The following is a 21,481-nucleotide window of genomic DNA, read 5'->3' as shown; positions in this document are numbered from 1 at the left end:
CCGCCACCCGGCGGAGGAAACTCATTTCGGCCGCTTGTACCCGTGATCTTATCCTTTCGGTCATGACCCAAAGCTCATGACCATAGGTGAGGATGGGAACGTAGATCGACCGGTAAATTGAGAGCTTTGCCTTCCGGCTCAGCTCCTTCTTCACCACAACGGATCGATACAACGTCCGCATTACTGAAGATGCCGCACCGATCCGCCTGTCGATCTCACGATCCACTCTTCCCCCACTCGTGAACAAGACTCCTAGGTACTTGAACTCCTCCACTTGGGGCAGGGTCTCCTCCCCAACCCGGAGATGGCACTCCACCCTTTTCCGGGCGAGAACCATGGACTCGGACTTGGAGGTGCTGATTCTCATTCCGGTCGCTTATATATCAATGATGAAATATTAACATTGCAACACATGCCAATACGGCCTTTTTAGTTTACTAAATTGCAATTTTAAATTTCTCGGGAGTTTCGTCTTGAAAACGTTGTGTAATGATGACGTGTACGCAAGACATCACGGTTTTTTAGGAAGTATGAGCGCTGCGCACACACACAGCTAAAAGTCATCTGCTTTAATCGCATGATTACACAGCATTTTGGACATCTGTGTTGCTGAATATTTTGCAATTTGTTCAATTCATATTGGAGAAGTCAAAGTAGAAAGATGGAGATGGGAAGCTTTAGCTTTTAGTCACACAAACACACGGTGATTCCTTGTTTAAATTCCTGGAGGTTAAACTTTACTATGGATCAGAGAGGTCAAGCGAATATGAATCATGATGGAATGTCAACTAGCAGTTTTCGGTGAGAAAATTGTGGTCAAAAAGTCGCTTTTTACCGGAGAAAAGCTGAGCTTGTGCCGTCCATACAGCTGCCGTCGACTCCCCTGAGACATTGGCGTCAAGACACCCGTGGACACACACCTCCGACCATCAGGTACTGTTAACTCACTAAAACACTAGCAACACAATAGAAAGATAAGGGATTTCCCAGAATTATCCTTGTAAAAGTGGGGAAGTTGTCGTTTTCTCTGTCCGAATAGCACTTTTTGTTGGAGGCTCCCATTAAAATCAATGTGAATATGTGAGGAGCCATCAACATGTGACATCATCGTCTGCGATTTCCAGTAGAGGCAGAGCTTTTCTCTTAGCACCGAAAGTTGCGAACTTTATTGTGGATGTTCTCTACTAAATCCTTTCAGCAAAAATATGGCAATATCGCGAAATGATCAAGTATGACACATAGAATGGACCTGCTATCTCCGTTTAAATAAGAAAATCTAATTTCAGTAGGCCTTTAATGTTTTGTCAGAAAGTGCCTCCACAGGTTATACTCCTGTGAGACTTAATTTACTTAATTACAAAGTAAACACATCGGCTTTCACACTGCACTGTCACTAAATCAATATTTCTGCCCTCGCTACTCGATTCCAGCGTGTGCAGCTCGACAGATAGTTAACAGCATGAAGAAACAGAAGCTCCAGAAGTTTTGTTGATGATTGATGCTCTGTCATATGATTTTTTTTCCTTTTTTCAGTTTGATTTATTTACACTTTTTACTTTATTTAGGTTTGTAAGGCTGAAAATATAAACACAAAATAAACATTACAAAAGTATAACGTTGATAGTATATTTTACATTAAAAAATGTCAATTGTGTATTTTACATGAATAATGTCCATTGTGTATTTTACATAAATATTGGCCAGTGTGTATTTTTACATAAATGATGATCATTGTGTATTTTACACAAATAATATGTAAAGTTTAGTGTAATACATTCATTCATATAGAAATCAAACATCTACAGTGTCAAAGTCAAGGCCCCTTGGATGATATTTGATTAGTATTAGAACCGACCTGAAGGCCACAACCGCGTGCTGCTGTTTTACACGCACCAATACTCCATCAGTGTTGGCGCTAGGAACCCCATCAAGTCCTAAAAATGGGGGTCCCACTTTTTTGTAACCGTTTTGAAAACATATGATAGGTGTATGCATTAACCTGTTACATCTCACATTCTATATTGTGTTTTCGAAAAAGGTTGTCATAAACGTTACTTAATTTATTTTTAAAAATTATACAAAAGATAACACAATTTTATGCATATGTAAATGTATTCAGTTATAAACATTCACTCACTTTCTTCTTTCCTTCATGGATCTAAACTTTACCGCTGCCGGTATTTTTTTCTATATTTTTATTGTAATATTTTAAGCATGTGTTTGTTCTATTTTTGGCCAAAGTAAGACAAAGAAAATAGTCTGAAGTTGTCTTTATTTTTTAAATTTTAAAGCCATGATTTTATTAGTCCGGGCCCGCATGTGCACAGATTTTCCTCCATGCGCCTCCTGAGCTAAAATGAGTTTGACACCCTTAGTCTACAGCAAACAATGCACACGTGTGTGGCTCGACACAATTAAACCTAAGGTGCAGCTTTATCGCCCTCTGTTGGTCACATTCAGTGCTAAATGTGTTAAAAGAGCTTTGATCGCCAGAGTTTAACAGCCCAAAAAATATTCATACTGTGCTGAGATAGGCACCAGCGCCCCCCGCGACACCAAAAAGGAATAAGTGGTAGGAAACGGATGGATGAAATGATGTTGTCCAGTCGCTGGTTAAAGTCCAATTTTCACCATTTTTTTTCAGGGTCGATAGTGCCATCTTCTTCTACTCACCCCACTGCTGCTTTATTGTTAGACATATGCTTATCTATTGACCCCTGTGGGGTGGCGGGAGTACTTCTTATATGAGCAACCCTATTTTCCCTATTTTTAAAGGGGAACATTATCACCAGAACTATGTAAGCGTCAATATATACCCTGATGGTGCAGAAAAAAGACCATATATTTTTTTAACCGATATACAAACTCTAAATGGGTGAATTTCGGCGAATTAAACGCCTTTCTGTTTATCGCTCTGTGGCGATGACGTAAGAACGTGACGTCACCAAGGTAATACAGCCGTCATTTATATTTTCAACAGATTGCAAACAACCGGTCTCAGCTGTGTTATTTTCCGTTTTATCGACTATTTTTTGGAACCTTGGAGACATCATGCCTCGTCGGTGTGTTGTCGAAGGGTGTAACAACACTAACAGTTGATGTCGTTGACTTATGTGCTCATCAGACATATTTGGTCGCGGCGTGACTGCCAGCTAATCGATTCTAACATGCTACGCTAATCGATGCGAACATGCTATTTACCGGCGGTGCTAAAGCAGACATGGCACAGATATGTATGGATAACCTGCAGAAGCATTTGCAACAATATTACGTTTCCTTCCACCCACATTTAATGCAAAAAAAACACTTACCAATCGAATGATTTAAGTTGCTCCAGTGTCACAAGATGCGAAAGTCCTGATCGTTTGGTCCACACATTTTACCGGCAATGCTAACGCAGCTATAACTATGAATAGCGTCAATAGCTATTCGCTCAATAGCTTCAGTTTCTTCTTCAATACTTTCATACTCCAACCATCCGTTTCAATACAAGCGTAATCTGTTGAATCGCTTAAGCCGCTGAAATCCGAGTCTGAATCCGAGCTAATGTCGCTATATCTTGCTGTGCTATTTGCCATTGTTTGTTTGTATTGGCAACACTGTATGACGTCACAGGAAAATGAACAGTGTCTTCGCAGAGAGCGAAAAAAAGGCACTTTAAAGCTTTTTTTAGGGATATTCCGGGACCGGTAAAATTTTGAAAAAAACTTCCAAAAATACAACAAGCCACTGGGAACTGATTTTTATTGTTTTTAACCCTTTTGAAATTGTGATAATGTTCCCCTTTAATGGTTTCATCAAGCCTATTTGAGTTGTGGTTCTTTGGGCCAAATTCAAAGACTTGGTGGGTCAGATGTGGCCCGCGGGCCGCCAGTTGAATACGATTGTCATATAGTGTGTGTCATATAGCGTGTGTTGCTGAGTCAGCGTGGGTGTGCATGCACCTCTCTTGGGGTTGATGGCACAGGGATCAGCCTGGGGTTTGTGTGTGGACTCGCAGTTGCCGTTGATCCTCCAGGACTGAGCAAACATCTGAGGGACTGCCTCGACCAGTCCAGACTCGGACAAGAAGTCATCTCCTTGGTTACCGTTGTAGTTACCGCAGAGGCCACAAGTCCGACCCGCCCATTGTGGTCCCAGCTGGGAAAGATGGATGAAATTTTAATACAATGATGTATTACAACCAAAAATGCCAAGATGGACTTATGTACTTTTAAAAGCACACGACCCCTCCCGTCCCAGTCGAGGCGAAAGTCCTTTCCAAACTTGAGAAGAACAGATGACTGCACAGATCTCTGGATATGCAAGCGACCTGGAAATTGCAATTAGAAATGTTTTTAATTGTTATTAATTCATCATATATTCATACCATTCTAATTGTTTTTTAAAATAACTTTCATTGTATTTATTTAAAATTATTTGTATTTTTTTTTTTTTTTATAATTTGAATTTTCGGGGATGAAACATATAGCCTTCCAAGGATGTTGCTACTATATTCTGGTGGTCCACATATTAATGGCGTTATATAAAAGTTGGAAGGCATGGTTGTATTCCCTACACAAAAGGATGAACGACTGCAGTGTATTTCTTTAACTCGTGGAGATTTTTTTTTATTTTTTAAAGCATTAACACTTTATGGCAGGCGTCGGGAACCTGTTTGGCTTAGAGAGCCAAGAAGCCAAATATTTTCAAATGTATTTCCGTAAGAGCCATATAATATTTTTTTTAACACTGAAAAACAACAAAACGCGTGCATTTTTAAGAAAGACCAACATTTCTAGAGAGGTCCCTTATTCTTTGTAATAACATTGTTATTCTGAAGCTAACTATGGAGGGGACGTGGCCTGCGGGCCTGCAGCGAAGCGGGGTGTTGCCAGTACCGGCCTCGAAATCAGCGACAGGTGCGTAAAAGGCCCACCTGGGCCGTTTTATCTGCTCACCTGTCGCTATGTTATAAGCAGCAGCCAGGAGGAGAGACGGGCTTGGGGCTAGAAACCAGAGCGCGAGCAAGGACGAAAGAGAAAAAGACAATTGCTGGAAAGCAACTGAGAGACTTATTGAAAAATAAAACAATATTGTAACCCTGAAACAGGCTCTCATGTCAGTGCTTGGTGGTCTGAAGAACCCCCTGGAGGGCAAGCCCCACCCTAACCAATAATAAATAAATGAGTTCTTACCAACTTCTTGAACATAAAAATGCATGAATTATTCATTATTTATCGTGTTAAGCAATGTCAGCTCAGATTCATCCGAGAGCCAGATGCAGTCATCAAAAGAGCCACATCTGGCTCGCGAGCCATAGGTTCCCTACCCCCGCTTTATGGTCTCTCTTGTAAGGAGAATTTTGTTCCCACCATTGAGAAATATACATGGCCTTAGAAGTTAACAGTTTTGGTCTTGGTAGTGCTTGAAGGAGACAAGAACAATGCTCTCCCACTGTTTCGTATCTATGTGCCTACACACACATATTATTTTCTCTAGTTTTATTGGTGTTAGGATGTACAAGGTGCGGAGAATGAGAGTAGACAAGAATGTGTGTGCGTTCAGCCCACACACCAAGTTAACTTTCAGTTTCGATCCCCGCCAAGGTGACGCAGCAAAGTGGACAAAAGCATGTGAGGAGGGCGACTATATTAAAGACTGCTCCGGACTTTAGACTGCTCACACGTCTGTCCTGCGCTGGTATTGCTATTGTTTGTACTTACTCTATTACAGTGGTTCTCAACCTTTTTTCAGTGATGTACCCCCTGTGAATTTTTTTTAAATTGAAGTACCCCCTAATCAGAGCAAAGCATTTTTGGTTGAAAAAAAGAGATAAAGAAGTAAAATACAGCACTATGTCATCAATTTCTGATTTAATAAATTGTATAAAAGTGCAAAAATATTGCTCATTTGTAGTGGTCTTTCTTGAACTATTTGGAAAAAAAGATATAAAAATAACTAAAAACTTGTTGAAAAATAAAAAAGTGATTCAATTATGAATAAAGATTTCTACACATAGAAGTAATCATCAACTTAAAGTGCCCTCTTTGAGGATTGTAATGAACTTAATTCCAAACATTTCTTCACAAAAAAAGAAATCTTTAACATCAATATTTATGGAACATGTCCACAAAAAATCTAGCTGTCAACACCGAATATTGCATTGTTGCATTTGTTCTCACAGTTTATGAACTTACATTCATATTTTGTTGAAGTATTATTCAATAAATATATTTATAAAAGATTTTTGAATTGTTGCTATTTTTAGAATATTTAAAAAAAATCTCACGTACCCCTTGGCATACCTTCAAGTACCCCCAGAGGTACATGTACCCCCATTTGAAAACCACTGCTCTATTATATAAAATTAATTGTTATTTTGGCCTTCACGTTGGAAGAGGGGTTAGTGCGTCTGCCTCACAATACGAAGGTCCTGCAGTCCTGGGTTCAATTCCAGGCTGAGGATCTTTCTGTGTGGAGTTCGCATGTTCTCCCCATGAATGCGTGGGTTCCCTCCGGGTACTCCGGCTTCCTCCCACTTCCAAAGACATGCACCTGGGGATAGGTTAATTGGCAACACTAAATTGGCCCTAGTGTGTGAATGTGAGTGTGAATGTTGTCTGTCTATCTGTATTGGCCCTGCGATGAGGTGGCGACTTGTCCAGGGTGTACCCCGCCTTCCGCCCGATTGTAGCTGAGATAGGCGCCAGCGCCCCCTGCGACCCCGAAAGGGAATAAGCGGTAGAAAATGGATGGATTGATGGAATTGTTATTTTTCAATTCTAGTCACCTCTCTTTATTTAGACGGCCTCAGAACTAAAGAATCTGTGACTTCTCCCACTACCTTTATTCCCCCAAAATATATGTATTAGCCAGATCTAAGTATTTTGTTCCATCAGAGTACAGCATGCCAGTCATTTTAGGTGACAAAAGGCAGACGATACCCACCAGAATAGCTTACCATGGTGCATTGGGGTCTGGATGTCCATGCCGTTGACAGAAACCACTCCTCCGTGCTTCAACTTCACTGTCATGTCCTCAAGTGCAGGCAGGCTGAGGGTCAAAGAGCGCGTGCACACAGCATCCTGATCGTCTGCACACTGAAAGACAACACCAGCAGTCCGACAAAAAGCTGTCAAATACCTCAAAGAGACAGAAAGTGACAAAAAAAATGCTGAGTTAATACTCTGCCAAAGATTGTATGACGGTGCTTGGGTTTCATATTTTGCTGGTCTGACAGGTTTATATAATGTGGTGTATAGTAAAAATCATTTGGATCTGCATTGTGGCCTAGTGGTTAGAGTGTCCGCCCTGAGATCGGTAGGTTGGGAGTTCAAACCCCGCCTGAGTCATACCAAAGATTATAAAAAAAATGGGACCCATTGCCTCCCTGCTTGGCACTCAGCATCAAGGGTTGGAATTAGGGGTTAAATCACCATAAATGATTCCCGGGCGCGGCACCGTTGCTGCCCACTGCTCCCCTCACTTCCCAGGGGGTGATCAAAGGGATGTGTCTAATGCAGAGGACAAATTTCACCACACCTAGTGTGTGTGTGTGACAATCATTGGTACTTTAACTTAACTTTAACTAGAGGCTGAGAAAGAACAAACTGAAACATATTGCGTGTTGTCTTTTGTGATTGAAATGCCTCCGTTACCTGAACATTTTCAATAATGACAGAAAACTCCTGCTCTGCGCAGTCTCGGGCCAGCAGGTACTGACACAGGCCCGTGAAGGTGAAGAACTTGTTGTCGAAGGACTTGAAGTGGGACTGACCCACCACCAGGCACTCACCTGTAAGAGCAGAAAAAGGGCACATGGGTGCACGAGAAACATTTTAAAAACAGACATGATTATCTACTTGGGAGGAGAAAAAAAAACTCCTGTTACGATGCAGTGCTGTTCTACACCACAGTAAACTGAAACCACTGTGATGAACACTAGGGCTGTCTTCGACTACGAATTTTTATAGTCCAATCTGATTTGTTCGATTTTGCAAGTCGACGACGACTCGAATGTATGATTTTTTTTTTAAAGAAAAGCAGACATATTGTGATGATATGTAGTAGCGCATACTGACTTGGGATTTATATTGTTAGGATTTTATTGATATTCCTTTTGATTGGAGTAAATAAAGAAGTAAAAAAATATATTTTTATTATCATATTTGTACACCACCAACACCGTGTAGCATCTCACAGCAGGGAAGTCTTTTATCAGCACCTGTTTTTTTAAGTCTCGAACAAGTCAACTATGTGTGCAGTCCAATAAAGCGCACCGATTCATCAGTGTTTCTCTTCATTAAAATTACACTCAGCTGGAATAATATGTAATTATGGCTTTCATGTGCAAAGCACAGACCCTTACCAATATACAGTAAAGGCCAAAAGTTTGGACACACCTTCTCATTCAATGCCTTTTCTTTATATTCATGACTATTTATACACTGTAGATCAGGGGTGGACATTACGTCGATCGCGAGCTACCGGTCGATGGCGGACTGTGTGTCAGTCAATCGCAAGCCAGGCATTAAAAAATGAGCAATCATCAATCTTCACCAAGACTTCGCTTTCGTCAGTTGTTTGACATTCTCAGCCCCCGAGGATCTTGTGAGATGACGCTGACTGCTGCGAGCTCATTATTACGAAAAAAATCACTGACATGACGGACGGAGAGAAACACTTTTTATTTCAACACACTCTTGGGCCGTACCTGCTGTCAAAACTCTAAAGACCGACTGCACAGTTCCTGTCTTCACCATAAAAGACCTGCTTCATCCTCCCTGTGCTAACAAAATAAGAGTCTCAGAACGCTAGCGTGCACAAGCTAGCAAGCTACGGAGTTTGATGCCAATGTATTTCTCCCCCGCCCTCAGCGACCGCTCCCTCTCCTCGCTCATCCACACATTCACTGACGTCACTCACCTGGTGTCACACATTAAAGGGCCACACACATATATGCTAGTCTCATATGCAAGTTGGACAAATGAGATGCCAAATCCAACCACTTTCATGTGGTATTGGACAGAGAGGAGGACTTTTTTTCTCCTCCATTTGAAAATGCGGACGTTATCAGCCCCACTGTCTGATTCCAATCAATGCAAGTCATCAGAATCAAATACACCAACTTATATTCTTGTCTTTATGAAAGAAAGGAGTCTATATTTGTTAAACATGCTTGTATTATCATTAAACATCATTAACTTGTTAACAAAAAAGTTAAAGTTTAAGTGTCAATGATAGTCACACACACACGAGGTGTGGCGAAATTATTCTCTGCATTTGACCCATCACCCTTGATCACCCCCTGTGAGGTGAGGTGAGCAGTGGGCAGCAGAGGTGGCCGCGCCCGGGAATCATTTTGGTGATTTTGCCCCCAATTCCAACCCTAGTGTGTGTGACTATCATTGGTACTTTAACTTTTGACTTTATTACAGCATGGAGGGTGGAGGATTATTTTAATGTACGACTCGACTACGAGGTTGACAGTTGAATCAGACTCCTTCGAGTCGAATCTCCGACTATTTGAAGACAGCCCTAATGAACACACAGTTCTTAGACCGGATCTACATTACGGATGTCTCACCGGGGCAGCCTTCGTTAGTGCATTCCCATGAACCATGTCGGCACACACTATGGAAAGAAACCACATGAGTGAAGAGGGTCGTTTTTTGACGATTCGGTCCGTGTGGACCACTGACCATGTGTTGCAGTCCTGGGAGATGGTGGATCCCGGAGGGAAGTGTCGCCCCGTATGCACACAAGAACACTGAGACACCTCCACACAGCGGTTCCCATCCAAAACTTTACCCACTGTAAAGCACACAGAGTCACAGTGCGGTACACTAACTACAACATGTGGGGGAGACAACGAGTTCAAGGTAGCAGTTACCAGGACATGTGCAGCCATCCACACACTCTTCTTTGCAGACCTCCTGGATGTTGAGACTATGGCAGGTTGTGGAGCAAGACTTAGTGCATTCACTATAGTGCATTCCAACCGGACATTTAGGGACTGAAAACACACACAGTAGCTGCACGTTTATCATACCACCTCACGTGACAACATTTCGTGACTCCTGCACTTACAGCATTGACTCTCTTGCTGCCATCCTCTTAAAAGCATCCCGTGAGCGTGACACGTGCGGGCGTACTCCAGAAGGATTGGACAGTAGCAGTCTTCGCTGTCCGCCTGGTCACAGCGGCACACCTCCTCCTGGCACAGAGACAGGAACACCTCGGGGGACACCAAGTGGGCGCAGTGCAGGAACACAGAAGATGTTTGCAACACGCTGCAGCTGGACAGAATCTACAAAAAGACACAAAGGTGTGATGAAATTAACTTCTCTTGTTTCTGACAAGGAAGCCTAAGTGATTTATCAGCCAATACTCATATTTTTTTAGGTAATTCACCATGAAATGTAATATTTTTTTCTGAAAAATATTTAACTTTGAATATACTTCCAAAGAACTTTATATTTACCTTCTGTAGAAAGGTTACAGGACAGTGTTTTGTCCAGTAACTAGTGTGCATTAAAACCGTTGGTGTACAGTTTGATTAAAAAACCTCATGTGAAAGACAGAACAAAAAAGGCCTAAAATTTTTTTTCTCTCCTGAATTTATATATATATAAATATATATATAGATCTATATATATATATAGATATATATATAGATCTATATATATATATAGATATATATCTATATATATAGATCTATATATATAGATATATATCTATATCTATATATCTATATATATATATCTATATCTATAGATCTATATATATATATATATATATATATATATATATATAGATCTATAGATATAGATATATATCTATATATATATATCTATATATATATAGATATATATATAAAGTGGGGCAAAAAAGTATTTAGTCAGCCACCAATTGTGCAAGTTCTTCCACTTAAAATGATGACAGTAGAGGATAAAGTAGAGGATTGGGAGAATGTCATGTGTTCAGATGAAATCAAAATAGAACTGTTTTGTATAAACTCAACTCGTCGTGTTTGGAGGAAGAAGAATACTGAGTTGCATCCCAAGAACACCACACCTACTGTGAAGCATGGGAGTGGAAACATCATGCTTTGGGGCTGTTTTTCTGCTAAGGGGACAGGACGATTCATCCATGTTAAGGAAAGAATGAATGGGGCCACATATCGTGAGATTTTGAGCCAAAACCTCCTCCCATCAGTGAGAGCTTTGAATAGTTGACCAAATACTTATTTTCCACCATAATTTACAAATAATTCTTTAAAATTCATACAATGTGAATTCCTGGATTTTTTTTTCACATTCTGTCTCTCACAGTTGAAGTGTACCTATGATGAGAATTACAGACCTCTGTCATCATTTTAAGTGAGAGAACTTGCACCATCGGTGGCTGACTAAATACTTTTTTGCCCCACTGTATATACATTTTTTTTAATAAAAAATGATTCTTGATTCAAAATATTATTTTTTAATAACATTGGGTGCTAATTATATGAATAACTACATTCCTCCATAAAATAGATAACCGGTTCTGATAGATTTTTATATTACTTACAAGAAACCCGTTTTTGTTGAATAAAATTCTACTCAAACATTTAATAAAGTCTAATACAAATAAGGGAACAAGAGTAGTAACCAACACTTATCTTGTCTTAAGTAAATATGTACAGTAGATATGATTATCTACATCAGGGGTGTCAAACTCATTTTAGATCGGGGGCCACATGGAGAAAAATCTACTCCCAAGTGGACCGGACTGGTAAAATCCCTGCACGATAACTTAAAAATAAAGATTTTATATTTCAGATTGTTTTCTGTGTTTAAAAATAGAAAAAACACATTCTGAAAATGTACAAATCATAATGTTGTTGTTTTTTACACTTACATGTTGCGGTTAATAGTATTCTATAGGTACAACACTTTACCTTACTAGCCTGTATAAATCAACCATTTATAAATAGTATTCTATATTTATTTGTTGTTATTTATATTTTCTGAATGAATGATGTGATAATGTTCATCAGTCAACTCAATAGTGTTCATTTTCAATCTATCAAGATGAAAAAATATCATAATCAAATTACAGTATGCCATGTATGTAGTTTGATCATTTTCCTCGATTGATGTACTAACATCATGTGATTTATTTCGTACATATGTACCATCATCTACAGCAGGTGTGGCCAACCTTTACCACTCAAAGAGCCATTTTGATCCGTTTCAGAAAATAAAGAAAACTATGGGAGCCACAAGACTCTTCTGAAATTTAAAACAAATTAACACAGCGTACAACATTTTGTTCTGCTTTGTGCTATGTATTAACCAGGGGTCTCAGACACACTGCCCGCACCTAAATATGAAAATGTAATATTGTTGCGAATATTATTTGATTGCCGCTTGACAACATCCGGGAGACCACCTAGTTTCAGAGCAACCTTTCTTTCGACTGTCTGCTGATTTTCACCCAAATAATAGTAACAAGGGTGTGCTATGATGACAACGCGTTTAGCGCCCTACACAACCGTAACAAAAAGCTTACCAGACCATTCGCACGTTGTATGTGGCTTCTGCAGACACACACAAGCGAATGCAATGCATACTTACTCAACAGCCATACAGGTTACACTGAGGGTTGTGATATAAACAACTTTACACTCTTACTAATATGCGCCACACTGTGAACCCACACCAAACAAGAATGACAAACACATTTTGGGAGAACATCTGCACTGTAACACAATATAAACGCAATATAACAAATACCCAGAATCCCATGCGTCCCTGACTATTACGGGCTCCATTATACACCCCGCCCACCTTAACCGATACACGGAGGGGTGGGGGGTGGGGGGGGGGGGTTAGTGGGGGTGTATAATCGAGTCCAGAACAGTCAGGATTGCATGGGATTCTGGGTATTTGTTATGTTGCGTTTATAATGTGTTACAGTGCAGATGTTCTCCCGAAATGTGTTTGTCATTCTTGTTTGATGTGGGTTCACAGTGTGGCGCATATTAGCAAGAGTGCTAAAGTTGTTTATATCACAACCCTCAGTGTAACCTGTATGGCTGTTGAACAACTATGCCTTGCAGTCGCTTGTGCGTTGAGTCAGCAGCCGCACACAAGACATGGTTGGCCGGCACTCAGACAACATAGTATTAAAACTAACACTCTGACATGGTCGAGAGGACGTTAAAGGCATTGCCATCATAGCACGGCTTCAATATTGTTGTCTGGGTGAAAATCTGGATGTTGTTGATAAATGGCTTTCGCTTTGCATAGTAGAGCTTTAACTTGCACTTACAGATGTGGCGACCAACTGTACATAGTGACAGTGGTTTTCTGAAGTTTTCCTGAGCCCATGTGGTGATATCCTTTACAGATTGATGTCGGTAAAGTGCCGTCTGAGGGATCGAAGGACACGGTTATTCAATGTTGGTTTCCTGCCATGCCGCTTATGTGGAGTGATTTCTCCAGATTCTCTGAACCTTTTGATGATACTATGGACCGTAGATGTTGAAATCCCTAAATTTATTGCAATTGCACTTTGACAAAACGTTGTTCTTAAACTGTTTGACTATTTGCTCACGCAGTTGTGGACAAAGGGGTGTACCTCGCCCCATCCTTTCTTGTGAAAGACTGAGCATTTTTCGGAAAGCTGTTTTTATACCCAATCATGGCACCCACCTGTTCCCAATTAGCCTCCACACCTATTAGATGTTCCAAATAAGTGTTTGATGAGCATTCCTAAACTTTATCAGTATTTATTGCCACCTTTCCCAACTTATTTGTTAAGTGTTGCTGGCATCAAATCCTAAAGTTAATGATTTTTTGCAAAAAAAAAAAAAAAGTGTTTACCAGTTTGAACATCAAATATGTTGTCTTTGTAGTGTATTCAATTGAATTTGGGTTGAAAATAATTTTTCAAATCATTGCATTCCGTTTATATTTACATCTAACACAATATCTCAACTCATATGGAAACGGGGTTTGTATGATTTGCCTGAGTGACTAGACAGGACAAATGAAAAAATAAATAAATAAAATCACTAAATCGATTTTTTTAATCGATTAAGAATCGTTACAAATAAGAATCGCGAGTCATTTGAAAATCAATGTCTTTTTCAACCTTAATATTTATAATAATTATTTGTTTTCTTTTTTGCTCCAATTTCATATCAACTTGTAGAAAAAATATCAAAAATTTAACTGTTTTATTATGAGAAAACATATGCAATTTGTTATTTCCCATATAATAAATATTGAATAAGCAATAAAAAGATTTCGATACACTGTGATGCATTTTTTTTTGGGAGTGTCAGGTTGAATGACCTACTGCAGTGTCACACACACACACACACACACACACACACACACACACACACACACACACACACACACACACACACACACACACACACACACACACACACACACACACACACACACACACACTCACACACACACACGCACACAAGCAAATTCTTGTATTTGTTACCGTCTTGAGACCTCCGAAAAATGCATACCTCTTTAGGACCACCCTTTCTAGATATATAAAGATTTATATCTCCAGCATTAATAATATATACAAACCCCGTTTCCATATGAGTTGGGAAATTGTGTTGGATGTAAATATAAACGGAATACAATGATTTGCAAAAAATGTTCAACCCATATTCAGTTGAATATGCTACAAAGAGAACATATTTGATGTTCAAACTGATAAACACTTTTTTCTTGTGCAAATAATCATTAACTTTAGAATTTAATGCCAGCAACACGTGACAAAGAAGTTGGGAAAGATGGCAATAAATACTGATAAAGTTGAGGAATGCTCATCAAACACTTATTTGGAACATCCCACAGGTGTGCAAGCTAATTGGGAACAGGTGGGTGCCATGATTGGGTATAAAAGCAGCTTCCGTGAAATGCTCAGTCATTCAGAAACAAGTATTGGGAAACGGTCACCACTTTGTGAACAAATGCGTGAGCAAATTGTCAAACAGTTTAAGAACAACATTTCTTAACGGACTATTGCAAGAAATTTAGGAATTTCACCATCTACGGTCTGTAATACCATCAAAAGGTTCAGAGAATCTGGAGAAATCACTGCACGTAAGCGATGATACAACAGACCTTCGTTCCCTCAGGCGGTACTGCATCAAAAAGCGACATCAGTGTGTAAAAGATATCACCACATGGGCTCAGGAACACTTCAGAAAACCACTGTCAGTAACTGCAGTTTGTCGCTACATCTGTAAGTGCAAGTTAAAACTACTATGCAAAGCCAAAACCATTTATCAACGACACCCAGAAACGCCGCCGGCTTCGCTGACCAGAGAGGAAAATAACCATCAGGACTGTTCTAGGTACAAAGTTGAAAAGCCAGCATCTGTGATGGTATGGGGGTGCATTAGTGCTCAAGGCATGGGTAACTTACACATCAGTGAAGGCCCCATTAATGCTGAAAGGTCCATACAGGTTTTGGAGCAACAAATGTTGCCATCCAAGCAACGTTATCATGGACGGCCCTGCTTATTTCAGCAAGACAATGCCAAGTCACTTGTTACAACAGCGTGGCTTCATAGTAAAAGAGTGCGGGTACTAGACTGGCTTGCCTGTAGTTCTGACCTGTCTACCATTGAAAATGTGTGGCACATTATGAAGCCTTAAATACGACAGCGGAGACCCCGGACTGTTGAACAACTTAAGCTGTACATAAAACAAGAATGGGAAAGAACTCCACCTGAAAAGCTTCAAAAATGTGTCTCCTCAGTTCCCAAACATTTATTGAGTATCGTTAAAAGAAAAGGTGATGAAACACAGTGGTGAACATGCCCTTTCCCAACTACTTTGGCACATGTTGCAGCCATGAAATTCTAAGTTAATTATTATTTGCAAAAAAAAAAATAAGTTTATGAGTTTAAACATCAAATATCTTGTCTTTGTAGTGCATTCAAATGAATATGGGTTGAAAAGGATTTGCAAATCATTGTATTCCGTTTATATTTACATCTAACACAATTTCCCAACTCATATGGAAACGGGGTTTGTACATACTATGCAAATATAAAAAAGGTAAGCTTTTTGTTTTTTGTTGAATGTTTTGTTTGTAATTGTTTTTTAATTTTCATTATTTACCTCACCTTATTACAGTATGTCTCTATATACCGTACATACCGTATATCCTTGAATTGCCGCCGGGGCGCTAATTAATTTAAAACCACTTCTCACTCCTGCGCTTACCAAAGGCATGCGGTAAAGGTAAGCATGCGCTAAATATTTTAAAACCTCTTCTCACTCCGGCACTTACCAAAGGCATTTAGTAATAATTTGAGTGTGATGTAAGGATACCATCATGAAAAGCACATTTAATAAAAAACGTTATTATGATCTTACCTTTACCTATAAATGAAGTCCATGCCAGCTTCTTCTGATCAAAGCATCGATAACTTGTTTATAGAAGTCTTCCTTATCTTTCTTCAGTTTTAAAAGTCCCACTGTCTCGATGGAGATCTTCCTTTATTACCTCCTCCTTCGATTGAAAGTCCAGTTTAGAAAACTGTTATCAGACCGCTGCTATCAGTTAGCTTGGCTCCTCAAGTGCGGGCGACGACAGAATTACCCTCCCCCTCCCGTTCTGCTCCGTGGGTGATCTCTTTATCCCATCACTGCCACCAGGAAGTGTTATTGTATAAATAATACAATGGGTATTTTGGACTGGAACATGCTTTATTTAAGCCCGGTTGTTTACATAGCCAGGAGTCTTACATCCTAAAAGGTCCGTCGTGCACCCCCCGTGTCATATCCGTCCCAGCACATATCACGTCACTCATTGTCACTTCTTCTGCAGCCGAGTAGTCGCAAGAAGGATTACTAGCGCCCTCTACCACCAGGAGGTGGGAGTCATTTAATGACTCATATTTGACACACGCAGCTATGGTATATTATACATAGCTGCTTACTGTTCATTTTAGCATATTCAATAGCTTGGACCTTAAATCCTACTGAATAGCTCTTAATATTATTCCCTTTATGCGATTTCAAGTTACCGGTATTGAAATCAGCCTCCTCCATTTTGAAAATGATGACAGGGAAAGTACGTGTCACTCGTGATGTCACGAGTTTGACCCGGCGGTAATACTAAGCTTGCGCTAATTATTTTGCGAAGCGAGTTTGACCCGGCAGTAATCAAGGCAGGCGCATACTATATGCCCTGCGGCAATTCAAGGAAATAGGGTATCTATTTATTTATTTTTATTCATTTTGACCGAAGGGGGACGCATTTCAATTTCTTACACACACTTTTTACATATGTTGGCCAGAGGGGGAGCCCTTCAAATTTTTTACACACACTTGTTTTTACATATGTTGACCAGAGGGGGAGCACTTTTAAAACCGACACACAGTCAATTAGAAAAATCCCTCCTTTTTGGGACCGCCCTAATTTTGATAGATTTCACCACCAGGGGTGCAAATGAGACATTCTCTATTAGATGCAATGGTTTTCCGTATTGGGACCATGATTTCGGTCCTAACTTGTTCACCGGTCCTTATATAGAAGGTACTTTTCCGTGTTGATATCTCAAGAAGGGTACAAACACACACACACACGCACACACACACACACACACACACGCACGCACGCACGCACGCACGCACGCACGCACGCACGCACGCACACACACACACACACACACACACACACACACACGCACACACGCACGCACACACACACACACACACACTTTTTGTCCGGAAATATTGAAATTGAAAAATTAACCTTGAGATTGTGTAATCACTGTGCGATTAAAAATTGTGTTTATAACAGGGCTCAATTTGGAGATTTTTGCCCTTACTGGTTACTAAGTAAGTAGGTTAAGTGTGATTTTTGAATAAGATTAAAATTAAGAGTAAGATGACTAATTCAGTGTTAATATTTCCCTCTGTATGTTGGGCACCTAGGTCAAAAAGGTGAATAACCCCTGCTTTAATGCAAACTACAGCAAACTGAATGAACTTTTAAAATAAATAGTATTGTATTTTGTATTGAATACAGAGCTATGTATTCAAGCTGAATGTGTTTCACAAAATATTTTCAGTGGGTTTTTGCCTGATGTCTTGCTCCAGTCATTTAGTCCATGAACATTTTAAGTGTGGCTTGCATACACTTGGCCTATGGGGCAGATAAGACTGAGTCCGAGGAGCCATGCATGGTAACAACTCAGGAAAAGGCAGGTTATGTTTTTACCAAGCTGTTACAGTATGTGTGTGTGTGTGTGCATGTGTGTGTGTGTGTGCGAGAGTGTGTGACATACCTCTGAAGTGTCTTTTGAGCTGTTGCAGGACTGACTTGGAGTCGAAACACGTCGGCAGGCTTGACCCGCACCCTTCACTGCCCACGAGTTTGCAAAGTCATAACTGTCGTCTGTAAGGAATCCTAAAATGACATACAGCACATAATAAAACTGACAACTTTGTCATTAATCTCATGCTGCCACTTCTCTTTGTTTGTTTTGAAACCTGTTATCTTTTCCTGTGCTGCTTCCTGTTTCTGCACAGACTCAATTCATTTCCTAAATCCCGAGTAGATAACGAACCCCTGTGCATTGCACTCTTACAACAGACGCACAGTAAGCATGGATTACACCCTGCTGCCACTTAAAGGGGTGGTTGTAACCCTAAGTGGCTACTGAGAGGGCGCTAACTTTCCAAAGTGTTGTAACTAAGTAGTATATCCTGCTCTCTTTCGGCTTTAAGCATGTAAACCACATCCCACCTAACATGTTAGTTATAATTGTTGTCAGCTAATGATTTGTGTTTTGGAAAAGTTTATCTACTAATGTTGGCTATAATTAAAGGGGAACTGCACTTTGTTTGGAATTTTGCTTAGACACCCTGTATGTGTAATCATAATAACAATATACTATTTAATATTTACAAATTACGCTCATTTTTATCCTATCGTTCAACAACAACAACTACACAACTAATTATGGCACACTTTGTGAGACAACAAAGACTACTTTAAGACAAATGATGATCAGCAACGTATATTTTTGAGCCTGAATGTAAGGAGGATGAGTTACAAGTTTCAGAAGAAGTGTGATTAGCAGTAAGTGCTAAACAAGATATACAAACTACGAACATAAAACAATTACTTACTGTACAATTTCTGCTCTGGCTGAAACGCTAACTGATGGGCTGTTTATATATTCCTGTTTAGATGAAGAGTAAATCATAACCCTCACCCAGGTTTAAAAAAGGTGCCGCAAACAAGCTTTTCTTTTTTGTCTCACCATGTCCGGGTATAAATTAGATGTCTAAGTTGACCAACTTCTTGTTTTATGTCCAAGTCCTTCTGCTATCCAGGTGAGAGGCATGATTTAATATGTAGAATTAACTTTCACCAACTCAGAGGCGATGCAGCAGTCCACCAGCTCAGTATGTCAACATTGTAACTGCATAAACTCGTTACCTCGCTGTGATCGCGGCGTCACTAAAAGTGGTTTGTCTATATTAGTACTTGTAATAACAATATCACTAATACTTTGTTAATATTTAGGTCACGAGATGTAAATGAATTATTGTTGGCCCTTTTTGGATGTTTCTAGATGGCTTTAAGGGCACAATAGATTACTCCCATTAGTTGCATTGTTAAGCATCCCATACTTGCCGTATAGTACACATTTAGAATGCATAAAAAACAGAAAAACATATGTGTTCTTGTCTTACATAGGGATTCTGAATGATAGGCAATATTAAAAAAAAAAAGTGCAGTTCCTCTTTAAATGTATAGCTTGGGAGTCGGAAACCAGCAACTCTAGCATGCGGCTCTTTAGCGCCGCCCTTGTGGTTCCCAGGAGCTTTTTCAAAAATGTGTGAAAATTGAAATAAAATTGGGAAAAACACATTTTTTGTTTTAATATATTTTTTGTAGGAGGAGAAACAAGACACAAACCTTCTTAATTGTTAGAAATACAACTGTTTGTTATACATGCTTCACTGATGAGAGTATTTGGCGAGCGCCGTTTTCTCCTTCTAATTTCAGCCGTCCTTGAACTCACCGTAGTTTGTTTACATGTACAACTTTACCCGACGCTGTCACAGAAAGACGTGTTTTTTTTGTCTCATTTTGTCCACCAAACGTTTTATGTCGTGCGTCAATGCGCAAAGGTGAGCTTTGTTGATAACTTGTTGGAGTGCTAATCAGGCATATTTGGTCAGTGCATGACTACAAGCTAATGGAGGCTAACATTAGGCTAGCTGTATGTACATATTGCATCGTTAAGCCTCGTTTGTAGGTATATTTGATCTCATTTAATTTCCTTTACTTATGTCCTATGTGTATTTAATTCATTTTTGCATGTCTCAGGACACACCGTTATAGCTAATATAGACACTTACATCATGTGTTGTCTTCATTATAACATTTATATAAGACTTTTAAAGTCATTTTAATAGTAGGCTAATACAGCTAACATAGACACTTACATCATGTGTTGCCTTCATTATAACACTTATATAAGACTTTTAAAGTCATTCTGATAGTAGGCTAACATAACTAATATCAGCACATAATGTGTTGTCTTCATTATAACACATAACACTTTTAAAGTCATTCTGATAGTAGGCTAATATAGCTAATATAGACAATTACATCATGCGTTGCCTTCATTATAATACTTATTTAAGGCTTTTAATATTTTGTGGCTCCAGACATAATTTTGGGGTGTATTTTTTTGTCCAATATGTCTCTTTCAACATTTTGGGTAGCGGACCACTGCTATAGTCTATCATAACAACAACAACCTAACTACAAATTTTTAGTTGTTTCACTAGAACTACTTTTGTGTATTTCGACGTGCTCTAGGCCGAAGAACGTATTGTAATCAAAATAATCAATGCAGCCCACACAGGTGTATGATTATGAATATGAATGTTTGGTGGTGGTGGGAGAGGCCCTTTGGCGCAGATTGGCAGTCACATTTCTGTCTATCCCAAATGAGCACATTTGTGGTTAAAAATGTGCTCCATTGTGTGAATGTGGATTGAATGAATTATGTTTTTTCAGTGTAACATGCGTTAAGTCACTCATCCACAGGTTTCAAACTCAAGGTTTGCAGGCCAGATTTGGCCCACCACATCATTTTATATGGCCCGCAAAAGCATGGTAATGATATGTGTAAATAAAGTACTTTGTATTTATCTCCATTTTGTTGTAAATAATACATTTACTGCATACAATTGCATATAGATTCAACTCTAACATTAAACAAATAGTATATTATCATACATAAAATCCAAATAAATGCTTAAATATCTGCCCGACCTCTGATTTATATACTTAGTTTTCCACCAAATTGTACAATAGGAAAATGACATAAGATTTTATGGTAAAAAAAACAAACTGGCAGCTTAGTTACAATGTCTTGCCACAAAAAACAGAGGCACCTTTATTCCATTTACAACTATACACTGTAAAA

The 21,481-nt window shown here is 39.4% G+C and overlaps 1 protein-coding gene across 2 annotated transcripts in view; it reads right to left on the bottom strand.

Annotated features, from left to right (window-relative positions):
* The window catches only part of vwf (von Willebrand factor), a 100,877-nt gene that overhangs the window by 70,250 nt on the left and 9,146 nt on the right, over positions 1-21,481 (bottom strand). The window contains exons 7-15 of one of the 2 annotated variants that reach the window (XM_061894755.1): positions 18,314-18,435; positions 10,072-10,291; positions 9,875-9,997; positions 9,684-9,795; positions 9,569-9,615; positions 7,641-7,777; positions 6,944-7,082; positions 4,212-4,312; positions 3,945-4,140 (exon numbers count right to left, since the gene is read on the bottom strand). In XM_061894755.1, the coding sequence (XP_061750739.1) occupies positions 3,945-4,140; positions 4,212-4,312; positions 6,944-7,082; positions 7,641-7,777; positions 9,569-9,615; positions 9,684-9,795; positions 9,875-9,997; positions 10,072-10,291; positions 18,314-18,435 (1,197 nt within the window). Of the gene's footprint in view, positions 1-3,944; positions 4,141-4,211; positions 4,313-6,943; positions 7,083-7,640; positions 7,778-8,695; positions 8,760-9,568; positions 9,616-9,683; positions 9,796-9,874; positions 9,998-10,071; positions 10,292-18,313; positions 18,436-21,481 lie in introns of those variants that run through there. The other variant, XM_061894756.1, reaches the window with a different exon arrangement.

The sequence above is a fragment of the Nerophis ophidion genome, linkage group LG03 (genome assembly GCF_033978795.1).
Source record: "Nerophis ophidion isolate RoL-2023_Sa linkage group LG03, RoL_Noph_v1.0, whole genome shotgun sequence".
NCBI classification, from domain to species: Eukaryota; Metazoa; Chordata; class Actinopteri; order Syngnathiformes; family Syngnathidae; genus Nerophis; species Nerophis ophidion.
The sequence above is the reverse complement of the archived record's forward strand: the minus strand, read 5'-3'. Positions and strand labels throughout refer to the sequence as shown.